General features: G+C 38.3%; 4 protein-coding genes across 5 annotated transcripts; 1 reads left to right on the top strand and 3 right to left on the bottom strand.

Moving 5' to 3' along the window:
- Positions 1-2030: 2030 nt before the first annotated feature.
- LOC145223982 (NACHT, LRR and PYD domains-containing protein 3-like) lies at positions 2031-13047 on the bottom strand. 2 transcript variants are annotated; one of them, XM_080090396.1, is made up of 12 exons: positions 12880-13047; positions 11528-11723; positions 10691-10823; positions 9479-10621; positions 7367-9018; positions 6909-7070; positions 6431-6592; positions 5941-6102; positions 5566-5727; positions 5231-5392; positions 4753-4914; positions 2031-2782 (listed from the first exon to the last, which is right to left on the bottom strand). In XM_080090396.1, the coding sequence occupies exons 2-12, from the start codon at positions 11711-11713 to the stop codon at positions 2603-2605; spliced, it is 4266 nt and encodes a 1421-aa protein (XP_079946522.1). In that variant the 5' UTR covers positions 11714-11723; positions 12880-13047; the 3' UTR covers positions 2031-2602. The 2 variants fall into 2 exon arrangements, with proteins under 2 accessions (XP_079946522.1, XP_079946521.1); XM_080090395.1 differs by having other exon boundaries at positions 9479-10823.
- A 322-nt stretch (positions 13048-13369) lies between these two features.
- On the top strand, positions 13370-14540 carry LOC145223984 (DNA polymerase epsilon subunit 4-like). Its single transcript, XM_080090398.1, has 3 exons — positions 13370-13667; positions 14113-14197; positions 14261-14540. The coding sequence occupies exons 1-3, from the start codon at positions 13461-13463 to the stop codon at positions 14314-14316; spliced, it is 348 nt and encodes a 115-aa protein (XP_079946524.1). The 5' UTR covers positions 13370-13460; the 3' UTR covers positions 14317-14540.
- Positions 14055-15832, bottom strand: LOC145223983 (coiled-coil domain-containing protein 152-like). The gene is made up of 6 exons (XM_080090397.1): positions 15710-15832; positions 15457-15631; positions 15230-15397; positions 14857-14984; positions 14576-14671; positions 14055-14515 (listed from the first exon to the last, which is right to left on the bottom strand). The coding sequence occupies exons 1-6, from the start codon at positions 15761-15763 to the stop codon at positions 14333-14335; spliced, it is 804 nt and encodes a 267-aa protein (XP_079946523.1). The 5' UTR covers positions 15764-15832; the 3' UTR covers positions 14055-14332.
- An 84-nt stretch (positions 15833-15916) lies between these two features.
- Positions 15917-18603, bottom strand: LOC145223657 (organic cation transporter protein-like). The gene is made up of 7 exons (XM_080090058.1): positions 18554-18603; positions 18066-18220; positions 17527-17695; positions 16763-17364; positions 16498-16683; positions 16234-16372; positions 15917-16168 (listed from the first exon to the last, which is right to left on the bottom strand). The coding sequence occupies exons 1-7, from the start codon at positions 18601-18603 to the stop codon at positions 16099-16101; spliced, it is 1371 nt and encodes a 456-aa protein (XP_079946184.1). The 3' UTR covers positions 15917-16098.
- Positions 18604-18876: the final 273 nt, after the last annotated feature.

The raw sequence follows: 18876 nt of genomic DNA on the forward strand, positions 1-18876 counted from the left end.
CTTATTGGAGATTCTGGTGCAGCGGCTGTGGCTCGTTGTGTTCACAACGTTGAGAGTTTGCTGTTGGCCAACTGTGGGATCGGAGTTAAAGGAACTGAGGAATTATCCGAAATGATCAAAGGATTGCCACGACATCTTGTATATACATTTTTTTTGCAAAAAAGTTTCATACAAAACTTTTCTTTCAAACGACACGAAAAAAAACTCAAATAGCTTACATAAAAACACTGATAACTTACTTGGGTCAATGTTTAACAGGTGGGAAAACTCGACCTCTCTCGCAACAAGATAAGAAATGAAGGCGCCACTTTTCTTGCTCAATGTGTTCACAAAACTCTCGAGCTGATTCTGTGGGGATGTGAGATCGGAAGCAAAGGAGTTAACGAACTCTCTAGCAAAATAAGGCTGTTAGTTAGAAAGGTAATTATGTTTTGGCCAGTAAAGTGGTATTTTCGGCTCAGTGGTTTGTATACCTGTTATTAGCTTGCCCAACATTCTACTTTACCAAGCTTCACTTATTTACGAATAAGCCTTGTAGTACAGACGTGTCAAACCAAACAGCAGACATAAATGTCATAGCTATTGGCAAATAATAAATACCTGTATGCTTGTTTTTAGCTTTAAAAATGTTTGATCGTGCAGATTAAAAACAGAATGACTCCTATACCTACCCGGCTTCTCTCAGACACACAATTTGCTATTAAAACTTTGCAATTTAAGTTAAAAAATGTTATAAAAAACGAAGCAGTTTTAAGCACAATTTATTTATGTCCCCCATTTAAATAAAACCACTATATCTGTTTTCCTCCACGTTATTGGAGATGGTACTCAACACCTCAAAAAGCGGTTGTTGGAATAAGGTTTACTTCAGGTTTAATTACAATGTCATTGTAATTACATACTATTTTCTAAACCAAATAGCTCTAACCGTTAGCATTTCAATAAATTTCCTAAGTAAGTTATTTTAGAAAAGCTTATACCTTTGCAAAGTTTTTATTGTTTGTTTGTTTTTTCTTAACAGCAAAAGACACTTGACCTCTCCTGTAACCAGTTTGGAAACCCGGGCGCAGCTTCACTGGCTAAATGCATAAACAAGATTGAACGTTTGCTTCTTCAACAATGTAACATCCAAAGGGTTGGCATTAGAATGCTTTGCAGTACAATTAAATACGTAAGAGTTTCGTTTTTGCTACATAAATACCGTTAACGTCTCATAGGTTTTTTTTACATAATTTTACTCATTAAATAGACACGATCTTTGGTACAGACGGCTTTTATGGTAACTGTTTTTGTTGACAGATTGAATACCTTGATCTTTCTGGGAACCCTGATTTGGTAAATTGTTGGCAAGTTCTTGAAAGCTGTGCAAAGAGAGTTGATGTGCTGGATGTTAGGGACTGCGGTTTAACGTCTAAAATGCGTAATTTCATTAAGGAAGCTGGTTGCAAAAATATTTTGCCTTAAACTTTATATCGCACGAAAATGTAGTTAGCCTTCTTACTTGTCTCCACATTTGCTTGCAAACCGAAACAGTTTTCTGTTTTTTTTTCGGCTTCTAGAATTGTTGCTTTAGATTTATGTTTGATGCTCCCATGTTTATCAATTTTGAGCTGAATTGTTTTTTAAGTTGCTCAGATGAGATTATTTCCCCTTTTCTCAAATGCTCTCTAAATACTTATTTCTAGTTTTTTTCGCAGTCTTGATTTGGCGTGGCATCTTTTTTCTGCGTGTCCATAGTTTTAAGTCTTTTTTATGTTCGTCTGTTGATGTTTCATCTTTTTATTTTGCATTAGTGTAGCAATATGCCCATTACAGTAAACTTGTGCTTAGCACTCGAGTCCAAACGTTTACAGACTAAGGGGTTTCAATTACATGATTGACTTTAATAAGACAATCTAATTTTTTCTGTTTTTTTTTTCTTTGCTTCCACTAGATCTTTGAATGGTGCTGTATGTTTGACCATTTATAGGCCAGAAACTTAACTTATTAGTTTTAAAACGATCGATTTGAGCAATAAAGTTTTATTCGCATTGCTGTACCTTCACTCTCATAACATTTTTAAAGTGTCACTTATATAAAGCTTTTTACCCAAAACAGAAACTCTTTAACCGCTATTCAAAGTCGCTATTTTGCGTTGACAGTATTTTGCGAAACAATAGAATTTTGTAAGCTGCAAATCCAAAGCGATTTAGTTCATAACCTACTTTGTCATTCGCTTTTAACACAGCTGCCTTATCGAAATAACGATCGTATTAAATGTTAAACAGCATTAGTTATAAAAATGTAAATTTCGAGATTGACATGGAAAGGAGGTATCCAATTCGTAGGTGTTCGTAGTCAATGAAAAACGTGCCTTCATCCCCAGCCTACATAAGTCTTCGTCGACGACTGGTAAAAAATCCTCACGAACATGACCGACGTTTGTCGATTCAGGTATGTTACGCAATTCAACCACATCCTGCGTATAATCGGTTTATGATCCCGACCGCATTGTTTAGCTTATTGGCAAAGCCCGAAGGTTATTGGTTCAAACCAACCGCCTGAATGGGTAAAGATTTTGAAACGTTTATACCGACGTTGCAAACCGCATCCCATTCTAACTTCAGATGTAGCGGTAGTTGGTTGAGTCTTTGCCTCTTGACTTCGACTTAATGAGGCTCATCCCGGCTTTGGTGAAGCCACAATCGCTGACGCAAAGTGCCTTGATGTTGTGGACGCATCCAGCCAACGACTCAGCACTTTCGTCAGTCAGATTGTTCCAGGTAAGGTCAAGTCGCTCCATCTGTCAATAAACGAAATGGCCTGAAATGATCATGTGTGCAAGCACGCATTGATTTTTAGACATCGACCTAGAACAGGGGTGGGCAAACTACGGCCCGCGGGCCGCATGCGGCCCGGCAAAGGAGTTTGTGCGGCCCGCCAAATGTTCGCAAACTTTGAAGAGAAAGTTACCAAGCAACGCTGAATAGAATTATAAGCACAGGCGTAGAGTTTTAAAAATATACTTTTTGCGTGCTTTAGCCTGTTGTTTCTGCCACGTTATTATGCAAATCGTCACTTGACACCATTTCTTTGTTCGATAAAGTAAAAGCGGTTTACGTTTTCAAATACAGTCCACTCTGCAATGTTGACGCCAAAACCATGGTCACTTTGGATCAAGTTTAGGTCGTTGCAGTTCTTTGCAAACGAACATTTAAACACGGCTATTAAAAGCGGCTCGCATTGTTTAATGTTAGCGCAAGGAATTTATTAACAAAAAAACGTGGTGTAGCCTATGTTGAAACAAATGCTTGTTTATTTTTTTTAAACAATTACAATTGTAGCGTTTCAACCAATGTGTGTACAATCATTAAAGTGACAACAAACGTATTTGCACATAGCTGAAAATATACTATGTTAATATTTTGGGCTAAATCAGGGGTACACAACGTGCGGCCGTAAGGCGACATGCGGCCGCGGAGACAAGTTTGTGCGGTCGTGGCCAGGTATGTTAAAATACATGTACTGGCGGCCGTGACGTAACTAAAACTATTTTGCCTAATATTTTGATTTTCAAACAGCTAAAAACAGCTTTCGTGAGACTGGAAAAAAAGATTACCAGCCTAGTGACCACATACGCCAGGCTTTTTATCCGCTTATTGTGTGCAAACAATGCGAAAGAACAGGCACCGCAATCGTCACAATACAGTTTATGACGTCTTAACAGTTAGCTCCGTTCAGCTAAACTAATGCACCAAGTTAGAAATTATTAATCTGAGCATTTTAGGCGACTTAAAATGGTATATATATATATGTGTGTGTGTGTGTGTGATATAAACCAAATTCTTTACACAAGTTATTTTAAAACAAAAAACAAGCAAGCCATTGGCGTCCGTTGGTGAAATACTATGCGGCCCGATAAGATTGAAAACCTTTGAATGCGGCCCTTGCACTGAAAAGTTTGCCCACCCCTGACCTAGAACTTTTGTATGTTGCAGGTAAAAAATACAGTTGTAAAGTAGGTGACTGTAAATGATATGCTAGCAAGATCACGCTTAATTATACGTTACAGTACTGCAAGCTCACAAGAGACGTTGCCCGGAGTCCCGATCATTTGCACAAGAGGAGTTAGAACAGTACTTTTCGTTTAAATGAGATTCCGCATTGGCCTTTTTTGATCAATATGTTTAATTCATACAGTGCAGGATGTTAGGTAACTATATTAAAACCGTGCCTGTTTCCATTTGAAATCAAAGAAATATCGAGTTTGTTCTATCACGCTAAAGTTTTATGATGCAGCGGTCTTCGGTTGGAATCCCATTGCAACTTAATCGACATGAAATCATATTTTTCATTAAATTTTATCTCATAACAAAACTTTACTTTATCAATGAATCTCAAACTGTGCGCCGTAGCACATTAGTGCGCCGTGAGAGATTTCCAAGTGTAGTGCACCCATTTCCTGGTGTTTTAGAACATTTTTACAACATTAGGGCGTGCATGACAGCGTTTAAAAGCTCATTTTGTTCATACTCGGCATTGAAAGCAATCTGATTCACCCGAATAAAGTTGAAAATTAACTGCAATTTCAAAATTTTCTTGTGGTCGGCCTTCAAAATGTGCCACGAAAAGAAAATTTAGTTTGTTAATGCGCCGCATGCTTGAAAAGTTTGGGAACCACTGCTTTATTTTAAAGTCATAACAAGTCTTTTAAAATGAGGCTTTTATTATAGTTTAGATTTTAGAATGACAGCAAGTTAAAAATAGTCTTACCGGCTGATGAAGGGACTGTATTCTTTTGGCAATCTCCTTCACTCCCTTGTTGCCGATCTCGCATCCGTCCAGCTCCAGCTCCTCTATATGAGAAATACAGTGAGAGAGCAATGTTGCTCCCAAGTCACAGATCATGTTTCGTGAAAGATCAAGTTTCTTCATCTGAATAAATACACTAGAGTTGTAAACCGGCTCAAAATAAAAGGCCGAACCCAAAGTATCATCCTTGAACCCGACTCGTACCCATTTTTAAAAAAACAACAACAATAAAACCGAAGTTGGCTTCAAAAGTATTTATCAAGGATTAGTTACAACACAAATATATTCAAATATAAGTCAGGTCAGATTTAAGCCCTTTATGTTTAAACTTATTCACAGTTGCTATACTGTCGCTAATTTTCTGGCAAGTTCGGGTTTTGTCACCTTGGTTTTGGAGCCAGATTTTAAAACCAAACTGTCGGCATTTTGGCTCACTTACTGGTACTTGCAAAGTTCGCATCTCATGTGAGAGTGGAATCATTCCTTTGCTCCGGATTTCGCATCCACGAAGCAGCAGCTCCTCGATGTTGTGGACACCTTGTGACAGTGAAGTCGCGCCTTGATCTCCAATCTTATTTTCGGAGAGATCTAGTTTTCTCAACTGATACAAACAAGAAATAATAACGTTAAATTAAAACATAATTTAAACATAAAAACACAAATCGTCCCCCTGTGGCCTGGTATATTATTTTTACTGCGCTATGCGTGCAAACAACGATTGTTAAATACACATATAGAACAGCCTTGTGTACTGAAGTTTATTGTATTGCTTACAGGTCGACGTAATGTCTTGATTTCGACGGAAAGTAATTCGGTTCCTTTCTGTCCGATCTCGCATCCAATCAGAACAAGCTCTTCGAAGTTGTGGATGCAAAGAGCAAGCGAAGTTGCTTCCAAGTCGCCAATTTTGTTGTGCGAGAGATCCAACTGTGTCATCTGGTCAGAGAAAATTTTTTTTGACGTTTTAGCGAGTCACATAATACAAGCTTGGGATGCTCATATATTATTCAGGCTTGGGTAAAGTTTATATGGGCTTGTAAGGCAGTTAAATTGACATCAACATCTTCAAAAAGGTAACAAAATGAATAAGAAATGATCGACTTCGACAGAGACCCATTCCGAGCATTACGCCCTCAGGCGTTGCCTTACCGGATTTTTCAGGGCTTTGATCTTAACAGAAAGATCTTCCACGCCCTTGGTCTTGATCTCACAGTCCTTTAGGATCAGCCGTTTGGTGTTGTGGATGCTGCGACCCAATGAAGCTGCTCCTGAATCACCAATCTTGTTGTAAGAGAGGTCGAGCTTCTTCAGCTAAAACATGATTTTGTATCTAATAAACTGCAAGGTATCTCGCCAGACGTTTGCGCTGGCCGATCAGTTAACAGGCTCAAGGAAAGAATAATACTACATGTTTTAGCTCAATTGTGCAGCTAGGATGATGTTTTAGTGTAAGATAAACTTAACTCAAACCAAAATATGAGTGTAAAAGATAAACAACAACAAGTACAATATTAGCCTAATGTTAAATGTCTGTACGCGTAAAACTAATCGTCTTCGAGTTCCTACACGGGAAAGCAAACAAACTGTTTTGGAACCAGAATATTTTCTCTCTTCCTGTATCTTATAAAAACAATCTTACAGGCTTTTCCAAGACTTCAATCTTAATGGAAAGCTCGTCTGCTCCTTGACTTTCGGCTTCACAACCTCCGAGCTCAAGCTCTTCGATGTTGTGGACGCAACGAGCAAGAGAAGTTGTGCCCGAATCTCCAATCTTGTTGAAAGAGAGATCGAGTTTCTTCAGCTAACAAATCACATTGCTTACGTCAATAGATCAAACGACCATGCGACGCACAGTCACATAATACAAAATATTTTGGTCAAAGTTATCCGCTATTTAGTACGTTGTGGTGGTGATCGCATTCAGAGTGTTTTAAATCTTTGATTTTGTAACCGACAAAAACGCCTATTTGCATGGACAAAGCTGTAGAAAGTTAGAATTCACATTTTGTATTTTTTGTGTGCAATGGCGCAGTAATTTCTCGTTGAATAATTATTATTAGCCAAGTTTCTTTTACCAAATTGAATTTACATTTGTTTGTGCCGTTCCGCTTTCTTACCGGTTTTTGTAGGACGTCTATCTTCCCAGATAGTTCGTCGGCGCCCCGGCTTCTGATGTCGCATCTTCTCAGCAACAGTTCTTCGATATTGTGGACACATTTGGACAGCAATGTCAAACCAGAGTCATCCACTTTGCTGTCGGACAGATCCAAGTTCCTCAGCTAGTTGCAGAAAAAATATTATTACGTTTATGAATCCAGTTACTGCAGTTTCCTGAGACTCAACCGTTTCATTTGTCAACATGTTTTGGCAATGAGTGGTGTATTTTTAACGCTAGTTTAAAATGATGGAGTAGTGAGCTGCTTTACTCGCAAACCGTCAAAAACGCATTTTATGTTTTAGCTAACTATATTATCTGCACGAACAGTTTTGGGATTTTAGCACAATATAAAACTTATTTGGTTCAAACTTAAAAATGATAAACTTTAAATAAAATGACAGACTCTAATTGACATACCGGCTTTTCCCTGCCATCTTGAAGCACAAAGGACAGATTCTCCGCCTCGTTTGGGGTGAAGGACGAGTACCGAAGGTCGAGTCGGTCAGGAAGCGATGAGGAGGCAATGGAGGCAATCTCTGCATCATTTGACTCATGGGCCCAGCTGCAAGCCGGTTCCACTGCTGTCCGCGTTCGGTTCAAGCAGTTTGCCATCAGATCCTTCAGCAACGTCTTCTTGGCGTTCAGGTGTTCGTGCTTGAAAGAGGAAATTACTGATTTGAGGTCAAGGTAGACTGGACGGTCGCAGATGCCAAAGGAAAACTTGGCAACGACCTCCCATCTGTCCTTGGCAAGCTCAGTGTAGTGGATTTTGAATTCCTCCAGAGACATAATCATCATCAGGTAAACTGCTGTGAAAAACTCTTGCCAGATGAGATGAGAAAAGTATCGGATTTTGTGCCCATCCAGGATCGTTAACTTTGGATTGACGTGCTTTGTGACTGACGTGTTCAGGAAAGCATCAGCCGTGCACTCTTTAATGCCAGCAAGTTTGAATTCCAAGAAGTCAAAAATCACCTTTTGCATGAAAAATCCATCCCAAGCCAATTTTGCGAGTTTGTCCAACTCGCGTTCGTCGCCTTTAAGATGCTCAGTGACCGAGTACTGACCACAGCTAAAAGCAAGAACTCGCGTGAGTGAAACAAACTGGATATCACCATCGTAGTTCATCAGGTAGTTGAGTGTCAATATGAAATTAACGGGAACATAACAGTAGGCGAATAAATTGCTGTTGCGTGCCAAGGTTTCCTGTATTTTCGCGTATTTGTTTCCACATATTTGACGTCCGAGTTCATCTTGCGAACTGCGGGTAAGTCCAAGGACCTCAATGATAAACTTGGGTCGGTATGCCGGATTCAACTTGTAAAGCTGAGATGGTCGCGAAGTGACGATCTTTCGAGCACGTGGAAGCAAGTTTCCCGCAGCTAGGTGCTTCAGGAAATTCTCCGCTTTCGATTTTGAATGAAGCAAAGGCAGCGAAACCGAACTTGAAAATGACTCAAAGGCAGCCTCATCTAAGCCGTCGAAAATCACCAAGACGCGAAGATCATTACAAATGGAGTTGCAAATGTAGAATTCCTCTTCAGGGCTGCAGGTCCATTCCGGTAAAATGGTGGAAAGAAGAAACTGCAGGAAAGTCATCTGCTTGGTGAAGTCAATAAATCGGATTGTAATATAAAAGATGAAAGTTACTTCTCCACACAATCTTCCACTTAATGCCCCGAGAGTCCACTTCTTCGCAGATGTGGTTTTTCCTATGCCGGCGCTTCCTACAACTCCAACAGTGTTTCCATGTTTCTTCACATATTCTTGTTTCGCCCTGGTTTCGCCGGGTTGAAATTTCCGATCGGCCTCTTCTTCTGCTGCTTCCCTCGCCCGTGAAAACATCTCCACACATGTAATGTCGCTTTCTGGTACTTCATACACCTTGACGAAGTCTTCTCTGCGTTTAAAATGCCCTTCTGCCTGAAACTCCTCGTCGATTTGTTGCGGTTTGCTAACTATAGCAAGGTTGACCGGGATTATGGGTCTCTGCGAGATCTCGGCAAGGGACGATTCTTCACTGGCAATCGCTGTGACTCTTTTTCGTAGCAGATCCTTCAGTTCTTCACCTAAATTAAATACATTTGGTTATATACAAGTGTTTTAAGGTTACAATACACATGTGTGGAATATTGCTTTGTCATTGAAAGGTTGTTTTTTGAAAGTCATTGTCTTTACCACATGTAGTAGCTGTCATTATGTTCGGTGGTTAGGGCCCGGATGTTTCTAGACCGCCATGGCAGACACTGTTGTTTGCTCCAGCATCTGTTAGTACTCGCGGTGGTGCGGTAGTAAACGTGTTTGACAAAGCAAATAAAGGCCTAACCTCAACTAACCCCCAGTACATTTTAGAGACTATCGTTTTACCATAACAAGTAATACTGCACTAAAGTAAACCTATTTGCAACACAATAAAATTTAAACGATACTCAATTGACCATTAACGGTTTTGTCAAATCGGAAAGGCAATTTCCAGAAATTCAACACACAGAAACTAACTTTGTTTCATACACGTCAACACCGACTTACATTTGGCAACCTGCGTAATCATATCTTGTTCCTCTCGAAAATTTGCTGACGTTGGAGGGGTTGGATTCGCTGACATATGGGAGCCGTGCGTCACGCTGAAAAGGGCAGATTGTGCCCGTGTGCTTTGTGGCAACCCTGTGTGCTGTGTCAGTGCAACCAGTTTCGGTTCAGTATGCTCCTGTATTGTTCCACGTCCGTATGTCGCCGTTTTCGTTTCCCGCGGAGACGGCGGCACCAAGTCATGCGATAAAGTCACGTTGTAGCTTTGCATTGTGGGAGCCGACTGGGAAAGATACACAGGTTGTTGTAGTGTTTGATGGCTAACCGCGATTTTATTTTCGGACGATGTTCTGGGGCGAGAACGTTCTCGCGGCGTGGCAAGAACTTTGGGGTCGGTCTCATCTTGGAAAGGGGTCGTCGATGATGGACTAAGCCTTGTTTGGTGCAAGCTAGATGATGATGTCCGTGGTGGTAAAGATGATGGCCTTAAATAATTACCCTGAGTCTGATAATTTGAAATAGCCGATCTGGTTTGGCGGTTTTCTTGCTCATTTGATTGGTCTGCTGGAAAATAGGCATGTGATGGTCCTAGTAATTTTGGCAATGTTTCCTCGTTTGAACGAATGGAATTGGCAACACGACTGTCACTTGATCTGTACTGCAATAACAAACCTGTGTCACTGCGTTCTGGGGACTCTGGAAATGACCTGAAAGGCGCCGCATGCGGCTTGAGCAATATTTGCTCTGTTAAATCGCGTTCTGGTGGCCTGGTCGGTTGAACGCTTGTATTTCCGTGCTCTGGTGTACCAGTTTGAAAGTGAAGCCTTCGCGTCTGCCTTGGTGATACTGTAGGTGAAACTGCAGGCGATTTCGGCGTGGTTTCTTCAAGCCAGTCGAACGCCGTTGGTGTTTGCAACCATTCACGTCCACTTGCAGTATCATTACCTTTGCCATTTTGCGCAAATGTTATAACAGCCTGTCTTAAAGTACCTTGTGTTTGACTGGGCGCTGTTGGCTGGATAGATGTGACTTCTTCATTCACAGTAACGAAAGCTGACAGCGTCTGTGGACGATTCCCATGGCCAGGTACATACCTTGTTACATCGTGATTGACCGGTTGACCAGTTTGCGGTGTTGGAGCCCCTAGTGGCAGTTTTGGGATGGTTTCGTCATTTAAAGAGTTTTCTGTTACTGGACAAGGTAAACGCGCACCTAGTTCGGCATGTTGAATTGGTTCTCGCGGTGTTTGGAAGCGATGTGTGTGAGCTGCTACCGCTGGTGTGCTGTAAACCGACCCGGACGAGCCAGGACTTCCGCCTTCGACGTGGGCAACTTGTTGCCCTTCCTAAAAAGAAAAAAAAAACGTTTGATGTAATCGACTTCAGTGTTTTCAAATTAAAATGCAACTTGTGGCCGCAAATACGCTTTCAGTTCCAGAATCGCTTCTAAATAGTTTGATTATAAGTTCAGCTTCAAGTCGAATGATTTTATAAGAAATAAAGCTCGATGCCCTCAACATGGACATAAAGATCGAGTGGGAAATAGTTGCTTAAATCAAGAATAAAGCACATCCACCCGTGATGTAGCCAAATTCGATAGATATTTGCAACACACTCTTAGTTCTGTGCATTACAAAAAGGGGTTAAGCCCCAGTTGAAAATGGCTCAATGTCTTTTGGTGGTTCCTAGCGAGCCTTGACCCGTGGCTCCCACAATACGGCTCGTGCCCGCGGTTGAGAACCGCTGTTCTAGCCTATGCCGCAATATTGGGCGGAGGTAATTTGAAATATAGTGTTTCAACAATCAAGGGCAATAATTCAAACCACAGTAACGAAGTGACATAACAAAACACACCAAATAATTTCTAAATACAAATATTTTCGATCCCAAAACCACTATAAATTTTGCAGGAGTGGTAGTTGAAACCAGCTATTTCAAAGTGCTAACATTGTGTTAGGGTTTGTTGTGACATCACATGACCTACACCTGTCGCGTGATTGGTCATAAATCAGGCCAATGTTCGGTGTAACATATATTCGGAATGCTTTACCTGACTATAAGCTCGATTTTCGACATCAACGGTTCCTGAAAAAATCGAAGATCTTCGTTCTGGCGCAGAATCAACGAGTCGCTGAGATGTTAGCGAAGTCGTCGCTTGACTAGATGGTTGTTGAAACCCAGTTCGCGGTGCAGCATCACTTATATTACTTGAAGATTCTTGGTGATTTTGTGACATTCCTAATTCACTGAAAACAGAACTTTACCAGTAAAGTCGATCAAGAAAAAAAACTTCATTTCCTGATTGTTATCAAGAACCGCTTTTCGTTTTAATTCAAAAGACATAAGTATGAATCCAGTAAGGACGTCGTGCTACCAACACACTATAACGAAACAAATGAGCATTATGAAAGTCTCCCTGATGATCGCTTATGGCTTTTCCTGTTAATGTATCTTTGTGCTGAATAAAGTAAGAACACAAAGAAAATGATTCATTTTTAAACGACCAAAGCCCTTTCTCTGCTAATAGAGCGATCTTAACCCATCCTCACAAAAAAGTCTTTACGCGCATTGTCACGTTTTTGCTCTTTTAATACATTTTCGATTTAAACCAACAAAGCTTAAAATCAATCGTCTGCTTTATGGGGTTGTCTGTTAATTAGTTCCGGCATATCGTAAGTGCATTGTACACAAAACCAGGATGTAGAATTTTCGTAGGAAGGAAATGCTGATGTTGATATTTATTTGCTTCAATCGATATCGCCCGAAATTCAACATTACCAAAAACAAACTGCAAATTTAGTCAAATTCGCTTACACCAACCCGAAAAAATAAATTTGCGTTAGGGGTCGAAAATTGAACCAACCGTAAATCGCCTTAGTCGATATAAGTTAAACATAGAATTATATTATAATTAGCTTTCACGAAAAGCTTAATAAACAATTTCAGACATTAAAAAAACAATTATTAGCCTATAATATAAAGCACTTGATGTCGCCTTATCGTTAGCCTATTTAAGCAGCTTTTACTAGTCTCTTTGAGCGACCAATTCGATCAACTCAAAAATTCAATCTGTTCTCCACTTAAATATATCAACGGTTTCACTTCATTATTTTTCGATCGTTATCATCAACGTCATTGGTTTCGAACAAACATTTGCTCAGATTACTCGTGATTTCGATGCAGCCTAATAAGGACAAAATGGCTTTCTTGTATCGCAAAAAGGATGGCAAATGATCCTTCAAATATATTATTTTTGATTTTAGTTTGCTAGCTTCGGCATAAATTGACATTTCAAACACGAAAAATTTTACGTCACCACCAGATCCAGCTACTATGCTTTTTTACTATTATTTCCTTCCTTATTGTACGTTTAGCATATATACAGTCGCTAGGTGTTCGTACCTGTGTTATGTGTTTGTCGTGCCGTTATCATGAAGCGGAGCCTTGTTTGTTGCGTCGAGGTAAACTTGTGCAAAATATGGTGCATTGCTACCCATTACAAAAGGCAATTTCAAAGTAAATAGTTGCAAAGGTGCAAGTTTACCTACAACTGAAAAAAACACAATTTCTATTATTTAAAAAGGTAAGTATTTGTATGCTTGCGAAATGGTAAACTTTTACTGCACTACAAAAACGATTAGAAAATATTTTCTCTCACATGATTTCTGTGATGGTACTTTCCCTACAACTTTACGGAAAAATACATCGAAATAGTAATAAAACACTTTTATTTCAGGCCTGATTATACTTTTAACATTTACCAAATCACTACCCAAACCATTTCACTAATACAACAATAAAATAAAGTTACACATGATGTGTGTCCAAACAATGAATAGTATCATTGGTCTAAAATAAACTAAAAAAAAAAATTCATACGCAACAAAGCGGAACAGTTTCGCGGGAAAAAATGCCCAACACAATAATTTTGCAAAGTGTTATTTCATTGGATCAATTGTCGTAAATTCGTACAAAGAACAGAAATGTCAGAGGAAGTGACAGATTCCGAGGTCAAGGAATCCTTAAACGAGAATTCTGAAACTGTACCTGAAGATACGGAAAGTGGCGAGGCGGAAAAGACTGAAAAACTTACCCGTTTGCCTCTTGCTAGGATAAGAACTCTTATCAAAGCTGACCAGGATGTTACTATTGCAAGTCAAGAGTCAGTTTTTCTGATTGCAAAAGCTACGGTAGGACTACTACTGTAGTAGCCACAAACAAGGTCGAACTTGAAACCTACTGTCTTTTTTAACTCTTAGAATGCAAAACTTTGGGAAATATGGGTTATTTGCCTAAAAAAGCAGTTTGTTGGGAAGTTTCATACTAAACAATATGTTACTAAACGTAATGCAGTTTGTAAGTACAAAACCGAGAGGGTTTGTAAACAAATTAAAACATAATTATGTTGTTCTTGAAACCTGTTTGTGGCTTGAATATAGTCATGTGATATTTAGGGACAACTAGTTTTGTGCAAGCTAGGATAATAAAAATTTCTCAACGAAATAAAATAGAATTTGTTACTTAAGCTTACCTGTTATTTATTGTTTCTCATAAATAATAACTCTTAATGTCAAAAAACTGTTTTGAAAAACATGTTGTTTTTTAGACATTAGTTTACTGTGTCATATTTTTTAGGAAATTTTTGTTCAGACAATGGCCAAAGAAATATACAGAGTAACACAAGGACAAAAAAGAAAAACAGTGTACAAAAAAGATTTTGGTTTGTATATGTGTATAGAATCACAACAATTTCTACATGTAATTAATTCATATTCTTGTGTAGACTCAGTTGTAGAAATGATGGATGAATATGCATTTTTGGAAGGAGCTATTGATTGAATGCTTCATGCTGTGTCTATTGCCGCTTTCGCTTAAGAATACCATGCCGAACTGATGATTTTGGACCTGAATTTTGTTGGATACCCACAACTGTTGGTCTAATAATTTCTACTTCATTTAAATTTTGTTTCAACCATGCTATTTCATTTTTTAACTGTGTAATCTGGCGATCTGATTCATCTTGGACATGTTGCAGTTTCTAAAATAAAAATGGTAATATCTCAGCAGTAATTATGAAATGGATACAATAGTAGGTTACCTTTCTGAAAATGTCATTGTTTACACTGTTTTGATTTGATTTTGTTGTTTGTAGACGAGCTTGTTTGGCCTGGAACACTGAAAGTTTTCCTTCATACTGTATTGAAAACATGATTTTCATTCAAACAAAATATATCTCCTGTTTTACAGTTATTGATAAAACATTGTCTGGACATCAAAAGGCCAATTATTTATTATAAAACTACTGAAAGGCCAATAGTACTGCTAAAATAAAGGTTAAAAAGTGTGTTTGACTATGTATTACAATAAAATCCTGCATACCTCCATCTGAAGTTTGATAATTTCACTTTCGTGCTTTTTTTCTGCATTCTTGTTTTTTTTAATTACTTCTGCAATTTGATTATCCTTGTCCAAAATCAATTGCTGATGCTGCTTTGACACTAACTCACCTATATTTCAGCATTTTACAAAACAAGTTCTAGCAAGACCATAAACTGTAACTTTTAGAGGTGATTTTCTTAACCATTTTATCTTGTTTGCCCTTTAGGATATTTCAAAGATCAAAGTTTCTTAAATGCGAGTCTTGCATGTCAAAAAAAAGTTTTTACCTGACCTTGTTGAGGTTCTGAGAGAAACTGCGAAACTATGTAAGCATAATTGACAACATTGAAAAACAGTACATAGTGGAACATACTTGCAGTTTTGTGTTCTGTATTTAATTTTTCAATTTCTTTTCTGTGCTCAGTTTGAAGATCAGTCAAAGAGGTCTGCAAGTTTTCAATTCTTTTGCTCTGCTCAGCTTTATCTCTCTTTGTATGGTTTTGCAAAGCTATTAACTGTTCTCTCAGGGATCTAGCTTCATCTAAACACATTAATTACATTAAAGGGCAATATATCAAATACCATTAAACATTTCTTGACCTTTATGCATAATTTGATCCTCCAAAGTTTGTTGCAAAACTTTGACATTTTGTGTCAAATTGCTGTTGTCATCTTTTAGATTTTTTGTCGAGTTTTCAAGATAGCCCAATTTGTCAGTTTGTCCTCTTAGCTCATTTACCAAAGTCGAATTACGTTCCTCCAGAGAAAAAATCATCTGATAAATAGTTGCATCAACTTGCATGTTTCATAAATCTGCAAACAACATTAAAAGCCAAGAAAAGAAAAATGGCACCTCTTCCCATTTTAGGACATCTGAAATTACTACATCCAAATCAGAATTTGCCATTGCTTCAAAATATATTTTCTTCTCAACCACTCAGTTTTGTATTTGTTAAACTTTAAAGTGTGAACGAAAAACAGCGACTGCTATGTTCAGTCAGTCATTTCATTCATTTGTCAACAAAAAAACGCTTTTTCGTTGTAGCGAATAAGAACAATAGAATATTTTTTACCAAGCAAACACTTTTTGCAAGCAGAATTTTATTGTATATTTCACAAGGCAACCGAGAGCACCGAAACTGTTTTCCTTTTCATCGTAAAATTTCCAAACACCCAAATTTAACACACAGAAAATATAATTAAAAAATAGACCGTTGCGCGTCCATTTTCAATAGTTTGACATCATAAACTTGTCTTTGAGGTCTTTTTAGACGATTTCCACTTATTTGATTGACAAGAAAGTTTGAGACCGCTGAAAAAAACAGCCAAACTATTCATGATTGACATAATTCAATTTAATATTAAAGATCAACAGACCTTTTCATTTCTACTGCTTCTTGAACAGTTTGTGGGAGCTGAGTCTTTTTAGTTTTTGGTAGAAACAGGTACAAGGCTGCTGTCAAAAAACTTAAAGCTGCCATTCCAAATGGAACAGCGATGCTGTTGGTTTGGTGACCTAGCAGTAAAAATAAGTTGGTATGTGGTGACCTAGAAGTAAAGTACATAACTTATAACTGGCCAATTCAAACTCGTTGTACCTCAACTTGATTAACCATGTTGAAGAAAATTTACTAAGCGTACCTGCATAAATGATGAAAGGTGACAGCATACTCCCGACCCTTGCCATACAGGACGAATATCCCATGGCAAGATTTCGAACTGCAGTTGGAAAGAGCTCTCCCGTGTGCATGTAGATTGTAACAAAACTGGCAGCTAATAGCAGCCTTCCAGCAATAACAACCGCCATCTGTAGCGCAACAACACCAGCTATAAAAAATACAGCAATCAATTATATAACTTACAAAAAGTTTATTTTGGCCGTATTCGAAAAATAAATTCATCTTACACATCTTTAAGAGTGGTCGAACAGCAATAAGAACTCCAGCCCCTCCAATAAAAGCCATGTTTGAATTACGATTTCCCCATTTTTGCGACACGATAAAAAACAAACCGGTCGCAGCAAACTCAGCTACTCCGAGAAGCAACATTGTAATATATCGATTTCCTCCAAAATTCTTAAGATCCAGAGAGATTGTGTAGTAGATGCAACCGCAAGCAAACCTTAATACAGGAGAAAATTCTCTCTTTTTGTAGCAAATATTGTGTTTTGAAAAATCCATCAAGGGTAGGCCTATACCTAAATTAATATTGCATGAAGTCTTCCAAACAAAATTTGGTGGAGCTGCTAAACACAAACAAATGAATGACTCAACATACCAGGACAAGCCGACTATCGCCAGACGTTTTAGTAATGTTGGGGTTCGAGCTATCAGCTTGCAAGTCGACCACAGTCCAGTCGAGTCGTCTGTTTCAGCAAGCAATTCGCAAGACTCGTCTTCGGACACGCTTGACTGCATTTTGTTGCACTTCGCGATTTTCTTAAGGACTTTTTTGGCTTCATCGTTTCTTCCAACAGCCAAAAGCCAAAGGGGAGACTCATCTAAAATCCTGTGTTATTAAAGTATGAAGTAAATCGACATATCAATGTGCATTGAAAAATATTTATTTTTATCCAAAATAGACTAACTTGAAGTTATATTTAAAAAATGTTCTTTAAAAACGGTCATATAGAAGTTTATCAGAACAAAAAGCTAACAGCATTAAGCTTACCAAATGTAAGGTATGTAAAGAAGGCCGACAACGCTGGTGGCGCGTAAAAACCAACGCCAGTCCGACACGAGATAAGCCAAGAGGCTAATTATCATACATCCGATGGAGTAACCGACATTGTTGCCGAAATAGACTAAACTTCGTTTGTTCGGTGCCAAAACTTCAGTACCTTATGGTAAAGTTAGAATTATTATTGTAAAGTTACTTGTTTTGATTTGCTTTAAACGCTTCAAAATAATTTAAACAATATAAAGGTTTAGCTTTTGCGTATTAGTAGTTTGGTAGGACTTGGATTATGGTCACAATCTAGTCGGGATGTTAAAACAACAGGTAACTATGCAGATGATTACCCGTGACTGCGAACTATATGCCCAGATTTAGTGTTAAGGCAAATTAAAAGCCTAAACTCTAAATGTCAGCACACTCGTTAAAGTTAGGTTTCTTTTTAATATATGTATGGTTTAATTAAGATGTGTCAGCATTACCACGAGGCACGATAGAACTACTGCTAAAAACTATAGTGAATCAGTATTTCTTACCTAACAGCGTAGCTGCATTAAAATTAACAAGTCCGCTGCATCCAGAAAGAAACATCATTACTGCGTAGCTCGATAAGTTCTGTGTAAAACTGGACGCGAAAGTAACCAAGTACTGCCAAGCGCTGAATACAAGAAATGTTGGTTTTCTTCCATACCTGCCACATCAAAAATGTGTTTTAATTTGAAAAACGATGTGTTGGTAAGTGAATATGGGTTAGTTAGTGCATAGAAAAGTCAAAACAACGAAAGATTTTTAAAATGACATTAGGTATTACTGACATCAGGTATTATACTGACACGTTTAAGTATGCTTATCCGCAACTAGTATCTTTAACATTTAACGCACGTGGTTTAGGACGATTTTTGTATAGCACATTTTTTTGTATTATCGGTAGTGTATTATGTTCAATATATATGTCTGGAATAATGTAACTCATTTAGCGGACAGTCTTAAACAAAAAATAGTTTTATCAGAAAATGTGATTTACTTGTCAGAAATGAATCCACCCATCACACCTCCAACGAGTTTTCCAAACATATATAATAAAACGGAAAATGGTTTCTGCCATGCGTTGTTGCATATCATTCCGAACTAAACAACAAAAGTAGCGTTTTAAAACTGTTTATTATTGTATTAGGGTCTGATTTTGGAACAAGGTAAACACAAGAGTTTGTGGTGAATCTTATTTCTGTGATGTATTGTGACACTAACGGTAGGATACCAAGTTTTCTCTCGCAATGTCATTTTTCCGTTGTGTTGCAGAAATATTGCGTATGATAATAGGTAGAGCTTTTAACACCATACCTCAAG

The sequence above is a fragment of the Phallusia mammillata genome, chromosome 4 (genome assembly GCF_965637545.1).
Source record: "Phallusia mammillata chromosome 4, kaPhaMamm4.hap1.1, whole genome shotgun sequence".
Classification (NCBI taxonomy): Eukaryota; Metazoa; Chordata; class Ascidiacea; order Phlebobranchia; family Ascidiidae; genus Phallusia; species Phallusia mammillata.

Excerpts from the sequence above, each read along its gene's own strand:
- LOC145223982 (XM_080090395.1), bottom strand. The coding sequence starts at position 11,713 with ATGTCACAAAATCACCAAGAATCTTCAAGTAATATAAGTGATGCTGCA. Across the intron at positions 10,824-11,527 it reads AAAATCGAGCTTATAGTCAG|GAAGGGCAACAAGTTGCCCA; the intron begins GTAAAGCATTCC and ends TTTTCTTTTTAG. Across the intron at positions 2,783-4,752 it reads TACAGTCCCTTCATCAGCCG|ATGGAGCGACTTGACCTTAC; the intron begins GTAAGACTATTT and ends GTTTATTGACAG.
- LOC145223984 (XM_080090398.1), top strand. The coding sequence starts at position 13,461 with ATGTCAGAGGAAGTGACAGATTCCGAGGTCAAGGAATCCTTAAACGAG. Across the intron at positions 13,668-14,112 it reads TTCTGATTGCAAAAGCTACG|GAAATTTTTGTTCAGACAAT; the intron begins GTAGGACTACTA and ends CATATTTTTTAG. Across the intron at positions 14,198-14,260 it reads AGTGTACAAAAAAGATTTTG|ACTCAGTTGTAGAAATGATG; the intron begins GTTTGTATATGT and ends ATTCTTGTGTAG.
- LOC145223983 (XM_080090397.1), bottom strand. The coding sequence starts at position 15,763 with ATGGCAAATTCTGATTTGGATGTAGTAATTTCAGATGTCCTAAAATGG. Across the intron at positions 15,632-15,709 it reads ATGTCCTAAAATGGGAAGAG|ATGATTTTTTCTCTGGAGGA; the intron begins GTGCCATTTTTC and ends ACTATTTATCAG. Across the intron at positions 14,672-14,856 it reads TTATCAAACTTCAGATGGAG|TATGAAGGAAAACTTTCAGT; the intron begins GTATGCAGGATT and ends TTTTCAATACAG.
- LOC145223657 (XM_080090058.1), bottom strand. The coding sequence starts at position 18,603 with ATGTTTGGAAAACTCGTTGGAGGTGTGATGGGTGGATTCATTTCTGAC. Across the intron at positions 18,221-18,553 it reads GGTGGATTCATTTCTGACAA|GTATGGAAGAAAACCAACAT; the intron begins GTAAATCACATT and ends TTGATGTGGCAG. Across the intron at positions 17,696-18,065 it reads TAATGCAGCTACGCTGTTAG|GTACTGAAGTTTTGGCACCG; the intron begins GTAAGAAATACT and ends CTTTACCATAAG.